The sequence below is a fragment of the Typopeltis vanoorti genome, chromosome 7 (genome assembly GCF_054136105.1).
Source record: "Typopeltis vanoorti isolate ZY-2024b chromosome 7, IOZ_Tvanoo_1.0, whole genome shotgun sequence".
Taxonomy (NCBI): Eukaryota; Metazoa; Arthropoda; class Arachnida; order Uropygi; family Thelyphonidae; genus Typopeltis; species Typopeltis vanoorti.
The window spans coordinates 6,516,243-6,536,840 of record NC_143555.1 but is presented as its reverse complement, the minus strand read 5'-3'; the positions used below and the strand labels follow the sequence as shown (position 1 = coordinate 6,536,840).

The 20,598-nt window shown below is 34.8% G+C and overlaps 1 protein-coding gene across 1 annotated transcript in view; it reads left to right on the top strand.

Annotated features, from left to right (window-relative positions):
• The window catches only part of LOC150104466 (RING-type E3 ubiquitin-protein ligase PPIL2), a 314,593-nt gene that overhangs the window by 146,920 nt on the left and 147,075 nt on the right, over positions 1 to 20,598 (top strand). Inside the window, exons 6-8 of the mRNA XM_090395160.1 lie at positions 2,471 to 2,560; positions 3,734 to 3,809; positions 9,501 to 9,601. Of these exons, the coding sequence (XP_090251286.1) occupies positions 2,471 to 2,560; positions 3,734 to 3,809; positions 9,501 to 9,601 (267 nt within the window). The remainder of the gene's footprint in view (positions 1 to 2,470; positions 2,561 to 3,733; positions 3,810 to 9,500; positions 9,602 to 20,598) is intronic.

Here is a 20,598-nt window from a genome sequence, read left to right as displayed (position 1 = left end):
TTGTCTTTTTCAGCAAGACAGTGCACCATGTAATAAGGCTGCTGCTGTAACTGCATGGTTTGTGGATGAATGTCATCACAACTTGAATAGCCTCTGCAGGGCCCTGATCTCAACTCTGTTGAACATCTGTGGGATGAACTAGAGTGTCAGGTGAGGTCAAGGGACCTGCTCAACAGCAGTCCAGGATATTATCATTATGTACCTACAGGCAGAATGGTCAAAAATTCCCATTGATTGCTACTGTATGTTTTTGGAAAGTATACCCCATAGGATTGCTGCAATAATTGCAGTGAAAGGAGGTCCTACATTTTATTAAGGTAGGTGCCATGGCTGTTTTATCCTAATACTATGATGACCTTAATATAAAGGGCAAAATGTCTGGAAATGAAAGTAATTATTCTTCACATTGGAGTAATCTCCATAATTTTATCAAAATGAAATGTAACATATGGTTTCTTTTCATGTGCCCAATGATTTCCATGATGAGTCAACATATTATATCCTAATGGGTGATTAATTTACAGAACAAACACTGTTCCAACATTTTTCCTTACATTTTTTTTTACCATTTTGTTTCCACTTATCTCCTGGTGAGAACTGGTGTGGCACATCACTGAGGAGCGGAGTGACCATATCTTCCAGTGCTGAGTAATGAAACCACTAAGATTCCTTCTTAGCAGTGATTTCATCAGCTTCTGTCATCCATTCTACCTTACTGTGAATCAAATTCCTTTCAAAATTAGTTACATCATTAGCTGCTTTTTTAATATGATTATACATTTCACTAGTACTCCAGTTTTCATGTACATTCAATTTTGTACTTTTATACTGATGTCACCATCCTGCTCATTTCTCCTTTTAACCCTTAAGGCAAATTATCTGAGCAAGCAAGAGGCAGTAGTTCATGCCACATTCTTGTACCTCTCAATACTTACGGACCCTTTCAATGCAGCATGTGTATTATATTGTAATTAGACATATCAATAATAAATCTTGTATTGCATGTAATTAAATCTGTTGATATCTTTTGTTGTGGATTCATCAGCTAGCACTCTTGTGATTTTCATGGCGTGATCAGTCTTTTACCATTATTATTTTCTACATTGTTACCAAGAGGTCCAAAATCAGTGCATCCTCCATTGGAGTATGTCTTATGATGACCATTTCCATTGAGCACTACTCTTAATAACCACTCACTGACAACTTTCTAGCTTTTAATAGAATTTTTTTTTATTCTTTTTTCTTCTTTATCCCAGCTTGAGCTCTGCCAACCTTATCCACACCCCTCCAGATGTATGCTTAACTACCCTGGATCTCATTACCAGTACCTTTCTTTTTAGTTACTGTCTGGGCCACTAAGTTTTTATTAGTATCTCCTTACATTTCCCAGCTAAACTCTGTATGTTCTATGTTTAAAATCCCAGTCTTGTTTGTAACCAATTTTATTGCCTAACTCAGTGTTAGTGGAAGGAAAGAATAAACCTCTGTTGGCTGACAGGTCTTTATTCAATATATTTGAACCACCAGTCTACCATATTTACTGTGATTTCTTATTGATTACCTGGAGAATGCACTCTCTAGAGATCTCTAAGAGAGAGAGAGAGAATCAGAATTATTTTTTGGTAGGGATAACTTGACTTTCCTGTGCGAGAAATCGATTAACTTGGGATTTGGCTGTGAAAAATATTGAACTTATAATGGCTTTTGACAGTCTACTGCTATTTGTGAAATGTGAAAATGCTATTTTAACATTTCTACATTATGAAATGCTTTAAATAAAAAGCATCAGGAAAATATATACATTATTGTTGTATATGATAATATCAGATATGAAAAATAACTTGCACAAATCAGTATGTAGTAAAGCACTGCAGTAGAACAGTACGAAATGAAAATATTGATCAGGAAAAATAATTATAATTTCAGGTTATCAGTTTGTAGAACTCTTACCAGTACCTTTCTTTTAGAGGTTACTGGCTTATCACAACATAACTGGTGTGTGTGTGTGTGTGTGTGTGTGTGTGTGTGTGTGTGTGTGTGTGTGTGTGTGTGTGTGTGTGTGTGTGTGTGTGTGTAGGGGGTGGGGCGAATATTTTATTAGCAGTATTTCTGCTGTAGTGACTGAAGCATTTTTAAAGTAAGAGTGTTTACAGTGTGATCACAAAGGCATTAAGAGCACTCACTAGTATTGTATTTTGATTGTATTCTAGGTGTAGTCAAATAATCTTTGGTGGTTTTCAAAAAATAATCAATGACTTGGGTGCCTGCCATCTTCTAGAAAAACGGTAGAAGTTATCAGGAATGTCCGACACTTATCAATTCTGAAATTTCATGTTTTTACTCATTTCTACAATGTTTGCATTTTTGACTGCATCGAGTGAATTTTTTTTTTAAACCAACATTTTAAAATATATAAATGATAATAAAAAAATTACTTAATTAAAAATGTTGTTTTTGCGATTTGTTGTAGGCTGTAGAACAGTTAAATATAAAACCAAAAAGTTTCAAAGATCTTATTACTGATGAGCCATTTTCCAAGAAGGATATTCTGTCTCTTCAGGTAATTTCTGTATTTTAAGCAAATGTTTTAAAAGAAACTTGTAATTTTAATTCTTAATGAAATGTGTAGGGTTCTCTGCATAAAAAGAAAAAAAAAAAATTAAATGTGAGCACTTCTTGGATATCCCATCATGCATGTGCTGAGAAAAATTTTCAGTTTCTTAGCCCTTTTCTCTTAATATTAGACTTAGAGCTATGTCAAAATAATTTCCAGAAATCCAAAATCATTTTACCACTATATTGTTTTCTTCCCCCTATTTAAAGAAATCTATATTTCTTGTATACTGTCTATGTGAAACTTTGTTATAAGTTTGCCATTTTCTCTTGCAGTTTGCACTAACCAATGTCAACTAGATATAGAATTTTGAAGAAAAAATGTTTTTCATATGTCATATCTAAATTCATCATAGTTCATGGAAATAAATCCATCCCAGGTAATTTGGCCACTCGTGGGCTTCCATGCATTTGGTTGTTTGTAAAGAACTCCAGAAAAAATAAGTGCTATTTTGTGTAATAACTGGTGATATTGTTTGCATTTTAGTACAATATTGTTTATTTAAGGAAGTTCTCTTACAACAGATTAATAAATTCAGTTTGAATTTTCTCATGAGATTTCACTGCTACCCACTCAATGTTTTGATACGTATCATAGATTCCTTTAAACACCTCAACTTACCTGTTATTCCTGCATCATCTGTCTAATAATCTGCTTTAACTTTGCAATTTTGGAGGTTAAATCATTGAGTTCAGCTCAATGATTTAACTGAGAGAAATGGTTATTCCTCTGATCAGGCTATATAATTTCAGTCTTAGAATACAGAATATTCCACTGGAGTGGAAAGAATGTATTGTAATCTACCATTGCACAATGGCAAAATCTTTACACTTCTTTTCAAAATCTTTACACTTCATGATTTCATGAAGTGTAAAGATTTGTATTTCATACTTCTCAACTCAGGCAGATTGAACTCTGTACATAAGGGATCACTTTCCATTTTCACTAATTCATTAGTTGTACATCCTTACATTTCTTGGATTCATCTCCTTAAAAGACTTGCACTGTACCTGTTCTCATCATCAAACACAATGTATCTATATTGTTCTTTAATTCTGGTTAAATAGTGAATTATCATATCATTTAATTTTTTAAAATATGATTTTTTTTTTCTTTAAGGATCCATCTCATTTAGAAAAATTTAACTTTGTGAACTTTCATCATTTGAAGCATAATTTAAAAGTTGTTGATGAAGGTAAGTGATAACATAAAATATTTATTTACATTAATTATGACTTTTTAATTATGTAATGAGTGAAGCAAAAACTTTCAGCTGGATTGAATATGAATGTGTCTACATGTTAAGTGAAAATATGATCATTCCTGCAAATGTTTTTTCTTCTCTCTGTTACATTTTTTTCACTTTTCATCATATTTTCCACAAGAAATAATGATCTTGTCAGGAAGCCTTTCTACATGAAAGAATATTATTATTATAATACAGGTACCTCCATAGAGTCTTGAAGCCACATTGTGGGAGACCCAATCTATCATACCTCTCCTTGAACCCATTAACAGACAAAGTACTCACAACTGACTCTGGCAACCCATTTCACTCATTCACTACTCTCCAAAGCAAAAAATCTACTCCTTACACCCCTACTAGCCATACCTTAATTTAACTTCCAGGGATGACCCCTTGGTCTGGTACCTCTAGCCAAGTGCTGAAACATTTCTTCTGCATCTTTCCTATAAAACCCTCGAAGTAACTTAAATGTTTCTTTCTTATTTCCCCTCTTTTTCTCTTATCAACCAACTTCTGCAATCCACATACCCTCATTCTATCCTCATAGGGAACATTCCACAGGCCACTCACCATCTTGGTCACTCAACTCTGAATCCTCCCCACTGCTTCCTCATCCCCAAGAAACCCAGGGGACCAGACTTGAGCACAGTCATCCAGATGTGAATGTTGATACACATCTTTATAAGTCATCCACATCTTGATGACTTCCTTATCTCTGCTTGTTAATGTGTTCTCCAGTAACCGAGTACTCTTATGGGCTACCTTAGCAATATGTCCTCTAAACTTTAACTCTCTGTTAAAGTTTAGAGGACCTTTACCACCACCCCTAAATCTCTTGCTTCATCTATTTCCTGGATCACAGTGCCATCAATGTGATACACACTTGTAATCTATTTATCCCAAAATGCATAACTTTAAATTTCTGCACATTAAATTGATACCCATTACCTTTTGCCCATACTGACACCTACTTAAATCATCCTGCAAGCTCTCCACATCACCTTGAGTAACTATTATTCTACCTAATTTTGCATCATCAGCAAACAACTGAATATTTCCTTTCAGGTTATTTCCTATATTATTTATGTACAAATTAAATAGCAATGGTCCCAGCACTGAACTTTGTGGTACACCACTAGTAACCTGTTTTCTCCTTGATTCTTCCCCTCCATATACCACTCTTTGATATCTGTCCAGCAGCCATCCTCTTATCCACTTAACGAGTATCATATTCATCCCTCTTTGTTCTAATTTGCATAACAGAGTTCCATGTGGTATTCTGTCAGATGCCTTTGCAAAATCATTGTGTAGCTTTTTTCTTTATCCAACTCAGCTGTTACTTTATTATAAAAAAGTTAGCAAATTACTAAAGCATGACCGACCCTTCACAAAGCCATGTTGACCCTCATACATTCTCTTTTTTTACCAATTTTTCTAATACTTTTACCACCATGCCTGAGATACTGATTGATCTATAATTTGCTACTGCAGTCGTAGAACCTCCTTTATGCAAGGGAATTATTTTGCCCTCTTTCCACTCCCTTGGAACTCTACCAGGCTGAGACTTAAATTAAAGAGCTTAGTCAAAGGCATTTCTAGTTCCCTTGGATATTAGCACACCTAGCTGATATCCCTTCTAATCACACAGCTGTATTTACATTGAGATTCTTCAATATCCTAAGAATCTCCAATTCATCCACTTCTGTTCCCACATTAGTGTTTGTCACACAGGTTAAAGCAGTAACCTCACTAGGATGATATACCTTTGCAAAAGTGGTCACTCAGTAACTCAACTATTTTATCTGCTTCTGTCTCCTTGTGATCATCACTCATTAAGGTTAATCTTGCATAGTCATTCTTCCTCTTACTTGTCACATAATGAAAGAACTCTTTGGAACTTTCTTTGGCCTGCTTGGCTGGATTCTTCTCATAATGTGATTTTGTCTTCTTTGTCATGCTGGTCATCTTTCTTTCTATATACTCTCCACAGCACAGCATTTTCTTCATCTAAAGCTCATGCTTAATGATGTTACTCATCCATCTAATTCCTACTTGATTAACCCTCCTTACCCTAGCTATCACAATACTGCTTCCTCTAAATGACCCTTAACTATATCCCATGCACTACTATCATCCTTACCCTGCAGTGTTTTATGCTGTGGCAGAGATTTAAGCTTCTTCCTAAGCTTGTCTTAATCCCCTGCCTTAATTACCTATCACAATAAAAATGTTATAAAGACACTAAATACTATAAAAACCCGAAAATCTACTCTAGTACATTATAATACACTAATTTTTTAATGAAAAAACATAAGACAAACAAAAATAACCAGTTTTACAGCTAAATTTCATGACCACTCAGTATAATCTGAAACTGACAGATCCATTTCAGATGTGTACTTCCCAAGGATTTTTCAGTATACTACAGTGGTACCAAAATTAAGATTATGTTCTTATTAGCTTCTTGCCAACAATTTTTTTTCACCAATTAATTTGTTATTTATTCTTTATGAAGATAGTAAAAACACAGGTTTTATTGATACAAACAGATTACAATAATGAACTAGTATTTTACAGAACATAAGAGGCTGAAGACTGCACAGAAATGATACACAAATTCATAGTCCAATCATGTTACTGGAATGGTAGCTGCACATATTGGATCTGTTGATATTGACACATGCACACACACACACACACAAACACTATCAATATTGTCTGCTCAACTTTATTATGTGCTTGGCTACTCATGTGACTCCCATGCTTTTCGAGAGACTGAAGTCATCACATTATCATAGTCTTCAAAATTTTAAATGTTTTGATCTTCCTAAGCACTACTGTCTGCTTTAATTAAGCAGATTTTGAACTTCCTCTTCCTTTTTCCTGACAATGAACACCTGCTTTGCAAATTTTTCATCTCCCATTCTGTTTAAACAATTAGATTAAATTGTTTAAATTGTTTAAATTGCATAAATGATGCTAAACACATTCTTGAATGTTGTCATTATTAAATTCCTTTCTAATATCTTCATTTATAAACATGATTCTACCACTGATGCCATTTGTTGACTAACTTTTCTCAGAACTTTTATAACTTGGGTCTTGGAACAGCTGCATGATTTAACCTGCCTTGCATACTCGTAAGTTAAAATTGGTTTCAAAATCGTCTTGTATACAACTAGTTTTGTGATTTGGCTAATTTCTCTCTTATTCCGTATAAATGTTTGAAAGTTTTTTCACTTGGTTATATTATAAATGAAATCTCATCTCATCTCATTTACCTTTTACCCTCTTTTACCTTGCGGTGTCGAGGGTTTATTAATCATCAGACCTTATCACAGGATAAGCTGGTCAGCCCTATATCCTGGTGTATCCTGTGTCCTGTAGTGTTGAGTTCTCAAGGCCGGTTTGCCTGCCTGGGGATGAAAAACCCCAGGATAAACTGGGGAAAACACCCTACTGTCCACACCCAAGACCAGCTAACTTAACCTTCCCATTAATTGCCTTAGTCCCATAATGCAATGCATACATATCCTTATGGACATATATAATGCTATGCATTATGGGAAGGGCCACTACTCAGACTGCTTTGGAAGTTTATTGAGGGCTCATCAGTGGAAGCCAGACCCAGAAGTGATACCAAAGTTGAAGTAATGCAGAACTTCACTGAGAGCCTCTGCATGTCCAGATGTTGGTGGATAATGTTCCAACTCAATCCCTGATATCCCCAGAGTCTTTGCAATATTTTTGGCTGGTATTTGTCTATCATCAAGGATCATGGCATATACTGCATCAATGTTTTCAGGCGTGATCACTGTGGATGGTCTCCCTGACCTGTGGGCTTCTGTTGGCTTATGATGCCGAGTTATAAACTTGGCCACCAGCTGTTGGATATGCTGGGGCACAGTCCCCTAAGGTCTCACACAAAGTTTGGTGATTCTCAGTTGCAGACTTTTTTTGCAGCATGAAAAACTTGATGATGGCCCACACCTGTCATTGAATTTTTTCAAAATCTCTGACATGTCTTATATATTCTAAAAGAAAAAGAACAAATTATTAGGATTTGATGAAACATAGGGGTTAGAGGGTTATACCAGTTGCTTTAATATCATTTTTGTTCTAGGTGTTTATCAGACAGCCCCCCCCCTTTCATAGATTAAAAAACACCAAAGAAAGTGCCTTATAGCAATGTTAGCTAGCTTTTGTATGTGTTGTGCAAGAGAAGGGGAGAGGCTTTTCCCAATTTGTTATGATGCTTGTAACATTTGTTATGATACATGTTAACAGGAATTCTACAGCCAGCTGAATTCCAAATCTTTCTATGTGTTTAGTCAAATCTGAAAAACATGTATTGGCCAGATACCAAAACAAAACTGAATATTTGGATCCACAATAATAACCCCCATAATTTGGGTATTATGAGGGATTTCTCACTGTTCACTCTCTGCTTATTTAACTAGAGAAATGGTCAAATGTGCAGAAGAACAATATTGCAGTAGTCATTAGCAGTGTCTTTATTTGATGACTAGAGCAAAAAATTATCATTGGTAAATATTAAATGAATATAACATTAACTGATCTTTGATAATTACTTTAACAGTTGCATTGATGTAATTGCTATCTTTGTAAAGGCAGAAAGTCATCTATCTGGTCAGAAGGGAGTTCACTAGACGTTTGTTGCAGTTCAGAAGGAGCAAAAACAAAAATTGCACTTATGTCTCTTCACCAGTCTGAAGTATTCATAATGTGTTTAATGTACATTATTAACATCCATAGACAACACCGTAGAATCCAGAAGTTTTGCCTAGCAACCTTGACAGAGGACAAGAAAGCTTGATGACTTTTGAGCAGGAGGCAAGCTTGGTAGTACATGTAGCTCTTACAAAGCCTGCTTTAAATTTGCTGATAACTTTTTTGTATAATAATTTTTCTGATAATTTGTTAAGGACTGTAGTGTATATGCTGAGTGAGAAACAAGAGTTTTAAGCTTGAGCCATTGAGCTTATGACTCAAGTTTTTTGGTTTCCAGTTTTAAATTTTTATGAAATTTTACTTTCTTCCAGTGATGTTGCTAACAGCATTGCTCACATCCAAACAGTATTCAGTGTAGTTAGTTTTCAACAACTATTCACTGGAAACATTACTTGGAGTGAGCCCCCCCCCCCCCCATTAAACACCTTTTGCATCTGTGTTTCCCACACTTTTATTGATTTTTTATTTTTTATTTATTTATTATTATTTTTTAATCATGACATCATAGCTCTTGGATATGGGCATTGTGCTGGTATATTTAAGTTAAAAATGTGTTATATCTTTCTTCAACTAATTAACATGTTTAGGATGAGCAGTTGGATGACATCTGCTAGTAAATGCAGTTTACTGTGAATTCTGAGTTAATTTAAATTATTGAGCTAAAGCAATTGTTGCTGCTTTTTAGTAGTTCATTACAGTGCATAATTTCATTATATGATGTTTGCTTTACTATGTATCTACTACTAACTTTGTTAATATGTTTTTGGGTTGATTTTTCTGCAGTTAATTGCATAAATGAAACATTGTGGATTTTGAGATAATTTTTGTAATATCTGATTTGTTTTAAATTTGTAAGCTTAAATATCCCTGAAACATTATTTTTTTTAGAGGAAAAGAAAGCAAAAAGTGATTCAACATACACTTTAAGAAGTGTAAGTTCTGAAACAAAGGAGATTTTAAATGAACTCCAGAAAGAATACAAAACACCAGTAAGTTGAGATTTACTCATATACAGGTAGAATTAATATATTGTCATTTCTTTTATAGATTGTCCCAGAAATGGTGGTGGTGGTGGTTTAAAAAAAAAAAAAAGGGGGGGGGGAGCGATAGGAAAGTTTTATAAATATCAGTTCCATGTGAGGGATGCAGATCTGGGAGAAGTGTTGCAGTTGGAGGGAGACCAAGTAGTGGCCATGGGGAACTGTCAGGGTCACATATGGACAAGAGACTACAAGAGACTGGATTCCCTCTGTGTGGCCAGTATGTTTCCACATCAGTCACCTCTCATTGCATACCCCATTTCCTTTTTATCCCTTCCTACCACATATAATGAATCATGACCCAAAGAAATAAGACTCTTCTGTGAATCTGTGAATCACAAAAATTCTCCCAATAAAAAAATAATTAAAAAAAAAAATCATTAAAAAATAAATCCAACAGAATACATAAAAACAAAAATCCGAACCATAAAAAAAACCATTACAGCAAAACCAAAAAATCACACCAATATTAATTCTTACAAAAAAAAAAAAAAAGTTTGTGCGTCCACTTCACTAACATCTGTGACCTAAGTAGCAATATAAATAATGTTCACCACCACATGTAGTCATCTAAACCAGAATTGCTGTTCTTATCAGAATCCCACTGTCCACCTTAACCGCTCATTACACAGTTCTTTATACTACAAGGGTGGCCCTTGTGCATTCATCGGAACTGATATACCATGCCAAAGATAGCAAAACCTTGAAAATTCCCCCCCTCCCCTCCCCCCCACACCTGTTTGATTTGCTTGGGCTCAAAATTTCTCTACCAAACCAACCTACCCTTTTCATATGCTCTCTGTATCACTTTCCAAACTTTGTAAACCACTCTGACCTCTTCACTGATATCTCTCGCTCTCTAAAGCTCAACTTTCTACAGTTGAAATACCTTAATAATGAGGTCATCCTTCTTGGGGACTTTAATGTCTGCAACTCAAATTGGCTTCCCTTCTCCAGTTTCACTGATTAAGCAGGCAGGGATTCTGAGGTGTTTGCTGTTAGCAAACAATGTCAATCTCCTTACCATAGTACCTGACAAACCCCTACAGTTTGCAAGCACACTTGATCTCTTCCTAACAAGCTTCCCTTCCTAGTATACTGTGGATGTCAGTTCTCCCTGTCTTATAAGGTCTATTTTGCAACAGAACAACCTTCACCCATCATTTCTCAGTCTCATCTCATGTCCTTTGGCACTACAAGGGTGCCAAATGGGACAGCCTCCATGATATTTATTCCTCCTTTCTGTAGTCTAAATGTTGCTTCAGTTCTAATCCAAACACATACTCTAACAAAAATCATCCTCACAAGAATGAAGCCCTTCATCTCTTATTCCATCCCAAATTCACAGCCACCGTCCAAGCCTTTGTTCTCAAAAAAAAGTGTGCCACCTTAGTAAAAAAAAAAACTGCATACCACACATGACTTGAGACCAAACTCTAGCTTGCAACAACTGTGAAAGAATTATCTCCAAATCAGACTTTGAAAGAGCCAAATGCTTCACTCTTCTCTTCCAGTTCCTGCATTTATGGGCAAAGTTCCCTCCATTCCACCAAGAACTGCTCTCTAGATGTCACCCACAGTCTTCTGTCAGAAATAAATTCAAAGAATGCTCAATAATCTGAACACAAACAAGGCATCTGGTCATGATGGTATTCTATCTATTGCAATAAAAACTTTGTGTCCCAGAACTAACACCTATTCCATATTGCCTCTTCAATCTATCCTGTTTCACTGGCATCTACCCCACAGCATGGAAACATGCCCATATCCTACTCATCCCAAAGAAAGTGATAAGTCAACCAACAAATTACTGTCCAATCTCTGAAATTAAGGAGAAGGTCATCAACAACCAACTCCTAAATCATAGGACCACACAACAGTGGTTGGAGGCGATGTGTCTGACCACATATCACCATCTGGAAATTCTGATCTAAATCCATTTCACTTCAGGTTGTGGTCTGAACATGAGAGAGTAGCTTGCAAGAAATGACATCCTAGCATCGCCAGCCTGAAGTGGATTTGGAGTAAAAAGTGGCAGCATATCCATTGGATGTTGTATGTACTGCTTTTGATATGTGACATCATATAATTCGGACATGCATGAAGGCAAAAGGAAGAACATTTTGAACATTGAGTGCTGCTATATGCATGTTATATAAGTGGTTTGTATGTATGTACTAAAAGCTGTAAATGATTTACTGATAGATTAAAGGTTTATGCACTGTTCAAGTTATAATAGCATTTATGGCTAGACTATGTACTAAGTAAACGTGTAAAAAAAAAAAAATTACTGAATATCAGTATTGTCTTTTTGAGAATTTTGTTCTTTCTTTTATTCTGATGATGGCTTTTTTGCAAAATGGCCTTACTTTACCTTGTAAATTGATTTCATCTTTCATATATACAGGAATACCTCGATTATCGCGATTATTGTTACCACGAAAAATAGCAAAAATCGAATCCGTGATAATCAGGATAAATAATGCATGTAAAATGGATGATCATTGCCAAGGATTTTTCAAATCTATTGATTAAATTTTATATATGAAGTAAAAAAGAAATGTGTTAAACGTGTTAAGTAAAAAATGAAGGTTCATTTAGAAAAACAAGATTATTCTTTAATCTTTATTTATGTATAAGGAGTGCATACAATTATTCTTTCTTGGATAAAAATTGGTATAGAGTTGTCTGGTGGAATTTTTTCTTTCTTTTTTCTTCGTATAAAACTCGGTAGCATCGGATGGAATTTTCATTTTCCTGACGAACTTTCATTGATTGCTCGAGATTAGGATCACCATTCAAGATTTTTTTTCTTTAAAATTTTCAGCGATTCTAAACATTTCGTCCATTTCTTCGAAGATAAATTTCTTCGGTGCCACGTCAATTTGTTCGTCATTATCATCGAATTGAGCATCATAAGCACCTTCTCTCTTGAGGTTAATTAGGTCTTCATCATCCAGCTCCTTATCATGTGACTGAAGCAGGTCCTGAACATCACCTTTTTCAATTTCTTTTAGTCCTAGATCGAAGCCAAGCTTAGTTATGTCATTGATAACACAGGTTACTTCATATTCAAATCCTTTAAAATCATTTGCACAATGAGGAATAATCTTTTGCCACGCCGCTCTCAGGTTGTTAGATATTACTTCACTCCATGCTTCCTTGACATTCTCAATGCAATTTTTGATATTGAATGCCTTCCAGAATTCTGTCAAAGTCATAGCTTCATCTCGTGTAGTGTTTTCTATTGCTTGTGAAAAAGTTCTTCGTAGGTAATATGCCTTAAAAGATGCGATTACACCTTGATCCATTGGCTGGATGATGGAAGTGGTATTAGGTGGTAAATAAACTTTTACATTTTCGCACAAATCATTCAGTGCTGTTGAATGACTAGGTGCATTATCTAATATCAACAAGATTTTAAAATCAAGATTTAATGTCTTGCAGTACCTTTCAGCTTCAGGACAAAAACAGTTTTTAAACCAATCCTCAAAAATAGTTTTTGTCATCCAAGCTTTTCTATTGAATCTCCAATGAACAGGGAGAAAATTTTTATCTAAACTTCTAAGCGGGCGAGGATTTTGTGAATGATAAATAAAGAGAGGCTTCATCTTGTATTCTCCAGAAGCATTGCCACATAGTAAAAGTCTTACATGCTCCTTCGAAACCTTGCAGCCAGGCTATGATTTTTAATTTTTTGCTAAAAATGTTTTAGTGGGCATTTTTTCCCATAATAAGCCTATTTTATCAGCATTAAATATCTGATCATCGGTTTAATTTCCTTCTTCAATGATCTGTTGCAATTCACTAGGAAAACTTGCTGCTGCTTTTTCATCTGCACTTGCAATTTCACCTTGTACACGAACACTATGAATGCTCTATCGCTTTTTGAACCGATCAAACCACCCTGAACTTGCAGAGAAAGTTTGTTCCACTACTGATGCTGAATCGTTTTCTCTTTCTAATTGTTTTCTTTTTAAAGTTTCAAACAAATTCAATGCTTTTGTTTTTATAGTCATTTGACTAAGAGGAATTCTCTTTTGGTTACAATCTTCTATCCACGCTGACAATAGCGTATCCATTTCAATCATAAGATGGCTTCTGTTTCTCGTAGTTTGGGACCAAGATGAGGTCGATGCACTTTGTCCTAGTTGCTTATAGTTTGCAGCATGGTCTAAAATATGGTGAACAGTTGATTCATTTAGACCGTACTCTCTTGTAATTTTGGCTTTGGTTATGCCTGCTTCATACTTATCATATACAACTTATCTTCTAAGCTGATCACTCTACGTTTCTTCTTGATAGTTGTAGACTTGATATCATCCTTTTTTCTTTTAGCATTCATTGTAGGGGTAAATAAGAAGAGAAATAAATATCCACATGTACTTCATGCAAAGGCGGACAGTTACTGGTGAGTGGTGAGCAGGTGCCGTTGTATAAAAACGAAGCGCTACAAGAGAGCGATACCTGGAGAGTGGCAACTCAAACTGGTTGCATGTGTAATGGACTACATCTCACGGCCGCGATAATTCAAATTTGGAGTGCAATAATTGGAATTTTGGTATCAAATTACAAATCACGATAATCGAGGTATTCCTGTATTTATATTTTTTTTTTATTTCCGAGTCCCTTTTGACTTTTAATTTTTACAAGTTTTATAGCGTATTTACTATTAATATCACATCATTCATTACCCAATTTATTCTTGTCCATATTCCATCTTTTAGTAATATCCTATTTTACACTACATTCTTATATCATCATCATTATCAGCCATTATCGATCTACTGCTGGATGAAGTTTTTCCAAGATTACTCCAAAACTGTCTGTCCATGGCTCTCCTTTTCCATGTCACTCCTGCAAATCTGATGATATCATCAGTCCACCATGATTTAGTTCGGAGTCATGGTTGTTTTTCCTCTCACGGAATCCAATCCGGTACTTCTTTTGTCCATCGTTGATCTTGCCTTCGAGCAATATGCTCAGCCCATTGCCACTTCAGATGTTTCACTCTGAAATCTGATGTCAGAGACTTTGGTTTGATTTCTTACCCATGTATTCCTTTTGTGATCCAATCTTATGATACCAAGCATACTTCTTTCCATACTAAATTGTCTTGTTCTTAATTTTTGAATTTCCTTTGCATTTAGTGTCCATGTTTCACAGCCATATGTCAAGTATAGGAAGAATACATTGGTTAAAAACTTTTCTCTTCAGATATAATTGTAGTTGGCTTTTGAATATTGAATGTAATTTTCTAATTCTAATTTTCAAATGCTTTCCACCCAAGCATCATGCGCCTTTTAATTTCATCCATGATATTTTGCTCCATTGATATCTGTTGTCCTAAGTATATGTAATGATCTACTTGCTTAATTTCCTCATTATTGATTTTTATTATTTCTGGTTGGACATAGCTATTGAACATAACTTGGGTCTTCTTTAGGTTTATCTTTAGGCCAGCTGTTTTTGCTAGCAATTTGGAGCTTATGGATACGAGTCTGTAATTCATGCCTGTTGAAGTAAAGATAATTATGTCATCTGCAAAGCATAAATGGCTTAAATATCTTGTATTTATCTTCAGACCTTTCCCTTCCCAATCAAGAAGGTTGAATATTTCTTCTAGGCATGCTGTGAATAATTGGGAGATATTGTATCACCCTGTCTTATGCCTCTCTGTATTCCCACAGTAGAGATGATTGAAATGAATTGCTGCTGTGGCATTGGTGTATGCTGATTTGATGGTTCTGTTGTATGGCTCCTCCACTTGTTGGTTTCATAATTGCGCAAGTTTTAAGTGAATCAAAGTCTTTCTCATAGTCAATAAAACATAGTGGTAATTGATATTCATTACACTATTCAATAATCTGCTGTACAACTTGAATATGGTCCAATGTAATAAAGCCCCTTCAAAAGCCTGCCTGTTCTTTTGGTCGCACAAAGCCTATGAGCTAAGACTTTTGTAAACACTTGGTAAACCACATCCCTCTCTTGATAAGTCTGGCCTGCCTGGAAGTGTCATAATAATAATAAGTATAATAATAACATTTTGTAATGAACTTATATCCATAGTTTTATTTCCCTTTTTATATATGGGTACTAGGAGAGCTCGACAGTACCCATATATAAAAAGTACCATATATATATATATATATATATATATATATAGTGAAGATCTGATCCTGACAGCCTCTGTTTTACCTGTCGGTAGTTTGTCAAGTCTTCTATCTCACCTTTTTTATTTATCAGAATTAGAGTAGCCTTCTTCCATGTTGTTGGTACATCATTTTTCTTCAAGCATAAAGTAAATAGTTTTGCTAAGAGTTTGTAGATTATTTCTCCACCTGTTTTTATATATATATATATATTAGTAAAATTTTAAAATTCAGTTGAGCTCCATCTTATTATTCTACTTATCATTAATATCATTCATCACCATCTGCAATTTTCACTTCATGTTTCAAAGATCATAATTGCCAAAAATACAACCAAAGTAGGTAGTAACATCTATATGTGATCATTTCATTAATTTTAAAAGAGCTGCACCTAAAAGCACATTTTATTCAAGGATGCTGCATAAAAATAAAAGCTTTGTCTATCTCTTTATATAAACATTAAAAAGGCTTCTGAAAATCTCACATCTTGGCTTCTTGAAGTTGTTAAAAAAAAAAAAAATGTTAGTTCCCCCCTATATATCCCTATATACGGATTTCCCAAGATTCATAAACCTAATTGCCCATCCCATTGTAGATACTACTGACTTCCCCTCCTTTAAATTAGCCAAACAGCTAGCTAAATGTTTAATTGCACTAACTTTCCATCCTTCATCATATATAAAAAATTTCACTCATTTCAAATCTTTAATCCAGAATTTAGTTTTAAACAGTAATGATATCATGGTCAGCTTTGATGTCACCTTATTTACAAATCCTTCCCCTCCCCCCTTTTTTTTTTCTTCTGACATTATCGATTCCTTTAATTTTGCCAGTCATACTAGTTATTTCTCTTGGAAGGGCACATTATTTAAACAGATAGAAGGCACTTCCATGAGCTCTCCCCACTCCTCTTGCCAATTTCTATAATGAGCATTTTGAAAATTCTGCTCCTGATACTATCATTCTTAATCCTGCAGAGGTTGATCTGACTGATACAAACAAATTGTTAATATAAATATTCTTACACATATCTAGTGTATAGCTTGGAGGTCATGAGTAGCTGCGCATGCATATATTACAAATGATATTCCACACTGTTTATGCGGTCAGTTTTGGTTTAACATGTGTTATGTAAAGGTGTGTGATATTTCATAGTAAATTGTATCTAAGAGATACCGCAACCCCCGATGTCAGTTTAGTATTGGTTCAGTTGTGTTTTTTTTATTTACCATAATGGCTGGAAAAATATATCGATTGGATAAGCCATCAGATGTTGAAGAGATTCAGCGATTGTGTTACTTGAGTCTGATGATGAGAATGACAGTCGAATGCGAAAGTGAAATTTGATAGTAAATTCTATCTGAGAGATACAGCGAACTCAGATGTCAGTATAGTGTTGGTTTAGTTGTTTTTTTTTCCTTTGTTTCTTTGTTCAATAATTTCTAGATTGTAACTGAAAATAAATAAACCATCATGTTATATTTGCAATGTTTTTTTTTAAGTTTTATTGCATTTTAGCACATGCTAGTAATGAATGTATCTCTCAGATAAATGCGACCTATGCGGCGATTTTTTCGACCACGACCTCCACAGGGTTAACTCTTCTATTTTGCTAAGATATACTGATGATGTGTTCTCTATTTGGCCAAATGCCTCAGACACATTCCCCTTTCCTCCTTCACCTCAACAGCAATCATCCCACAATCCAGTTCACCATATATATAAAAAAAAAATAATAATAACAATAGCCTGCCTTTTTTTAGATACTCTAATCACACATCTTCTCAATGGCACCCTTTCTTACTCAATTTACAGTAAACCTATTCACAGAGGTAGATAAATGCATAAACTTTCCCATCATCCCCCTCCACACACATGCACTCAATAATATGGTGTCATCAAAACTCTTGTCAACAGAGTCTTCAACCTCTATTCTATCCAGACTTCCTTTACAGCTCTTGCCTTTATTCATTGAATCTTTGTGTTCAATGGTTAAAATGCAAAAAAGTTCTACAAATTATCTTTCCCTTCTATCTCCTCACATCCCTTTCAACATACAGACTACAGTAATGCCATTACTATTCCCTATATCCAGGACACTTCAGAAAAAATAGCAGTACTTGAAAGAAATATAATCTTTGCACTGCTTTCAAGCCTCATCTGAAGCTGAGTTCCCTTTGCTGCTTTCCTAAGAATCCACTTCTTTCCCTTTCAGTTCTAGTTGTTTACATGGTTCCTTGTTGTTGCAACTATTTGATTAGGATCAAACTGGATCTGCTAACATCCACCTAGATAAACACAAAAAATACAACTGCTTCCACAATTATGATCAGCTGATCATGCCTTTGGATAACTTGCACAGGATCAGATTGAAAAAAATTATGCTTCACACAGCAAATACAAACTTGAAAGATTTTTTTTAGAATGAATTTTTAACAAATTTCTACAAAATAACAAATTTGTAGAAATTTGTGTTAAATTTCCCAAGATTTGGAAAGCTTTAAATTCTTAAGCCTCCCACCCAACAGCTAAAGCTAGTCAACTGCACCCAGAGAGGGTGATCCTCATAGGACTTTAGGCATTAAATAGTCTAATTTCTTTCACTACGCACCCATGGCATCCCTTAAGCCTACGTTTGCTGGGTTCAGTTTCTAACACCACTATCTTCATCAGCTGTGCTGCTGGTGCACCAAGCCATATAACATTCAGGTAGGCATCCACCAAAGATCTGCCCTATCACCACTTCACATGACTAGACCACATTACAAATGATGACATCGGGAAAAATCTTGGTATTTGCCCCCAGTCCCAGTGATGAGGGAGGCATGCCTATGATGGTATGGCATGTGGCCAGGGCTGACAAAACTTCTGTTTCAGGGTGGGCCCTTACACTTAGCCCAGGTGGCCAGCGACCTAAAGATGCCCAAAAAAGCAATGGATGTACAGCCTAAAAGATGTGCAGACTATGGGTGCTGCAAACCAAATGAAATAGAGGGGCCAAATGCAAAATAGCAGAACCTGCACCAAGCAGAACATAACGTTAGGAAGAAGAAGAAGAAGATTGTTTTGTATGTGTTATTATAATTTTAACATTATATTCCTGAAGATGTCTCTGTAACAGAGACAAAATATTGGAGCAATTAAATTAAACCTGCTATTTAATTATTTCACTTTGTGTTGTATTCATTCCATTAAGTTTTAGTATGAGAAAAGAAACTTGTTTTAGCAAATGAGTTTCTTTTTGTCCATTCACAGTACTGGTATACTATAGGTTAACTAACCTCTCGTGGATGTGATCCTCGTTTAAAAAAAAATTAATTAAAATCACCAAACTAATATGAAAATAGTGTGTGTGTTTGTCCTTTGAAAACCCTTTTGAAGTATGTGTTGTTTAATATATTTGCAAGTGTATTAAATGATAATAAGTGAACACCATGCTGTGATGTTAGTTGGTTGGGGAGGGATGCCATTTCAGATTTTTTATTTGAATCATGTCATTTAATGTTATAGTTAAACTTCATCTGTTAACATTTTCTGAAGCAATGTTTTTCAAATTGTGGATAACAACCATTAGGGGTCATAAAATCAGTTTAGTGCTTTGCAACTGGGATTTTTTTTTTTTTTTTATGAAATAGGAAAGAAAATATTAGAGCAGATCTCATTTATTTCATATGTAAGATCAAAATCAAATAAAAGTATTTTAAAGATGGCTTAAAATACTTTTATTTGATTTTGTACAAGTGTTCACAAATTTAACTAATTATTTTATAGTTAGATGTGACATTTTCAAGAAAATCATATTTGAATTTCAATAAAATTTTATTTGATGTTAACTTTAATTTTTTGTATGTGTAATGTACTGCACTATATGTAATGAGGGCATTTATTGTTTCGTGAAGCTTTTGTTTGTTTTCTGTGTATGTTGGGTTGCAGCATGAAATGCATTTCTTATTGCAGATTCATTTTACACAAATTATGGACTCTACAACCATGTTATAAATAATTATTTTAATTTCCCGATGTTTCGACCTTCATATGAAGGTCATCATCTGGAGTACACACACACATATATATGTATACAGAGACGAGCTAAATTACATTTTGCATGGTATGCTGAAGAGACGATGATTTGATCGTATTATCAATCCGTGTTATTTATAACACGGTTGTAGAGTCCATAATCTGTGTAAAATGAATGCTGATCACCATATTACCTAAAGGAAAGGACTTATTGTGGATCATTGTCAAAAAAAAAAAAAAATAAGTTTAATGAACACCATTTTAGATTGTCTGGTGTAGATTACAAACCATCCTGAAGAATAATAAGTACTCATTACTTGTGTGAAAAATGACTTTTTTTTTCATTAATAGAATTTTTGTCCAAATTAAGAGCCATGTTGTTTATAGCCCTGACTGAATCAGTAATAGAGAGATGAATTGCTTTTTTTATAGCTTTAACAGGACGTGGTATGTTTGTGTTCTTATGCACAATGAGTCAGAAGACTCATTTTGCTTAACACTGACCCACTGATTTCAAGATTTTCATGATTCTTTGAACAAAAATTCTCTAAATAAAAAAAAAGGGTTATTTTATTATTATTGTTTACGACTCCTCAATGAAGTCGCATGACTCATCGTGAGAGGCCCATCTCAGACAGTTCAAAATCTAGTCTGTCATACCTCTCCTTAAACTCTTTCACTATTTGTACTATTACTCCCCTCTCAGATAGTACATTCCATGAGCCACTCACTCTCTGTGTAAAAAAAAGTCACATCATGCTCACCGCTTGA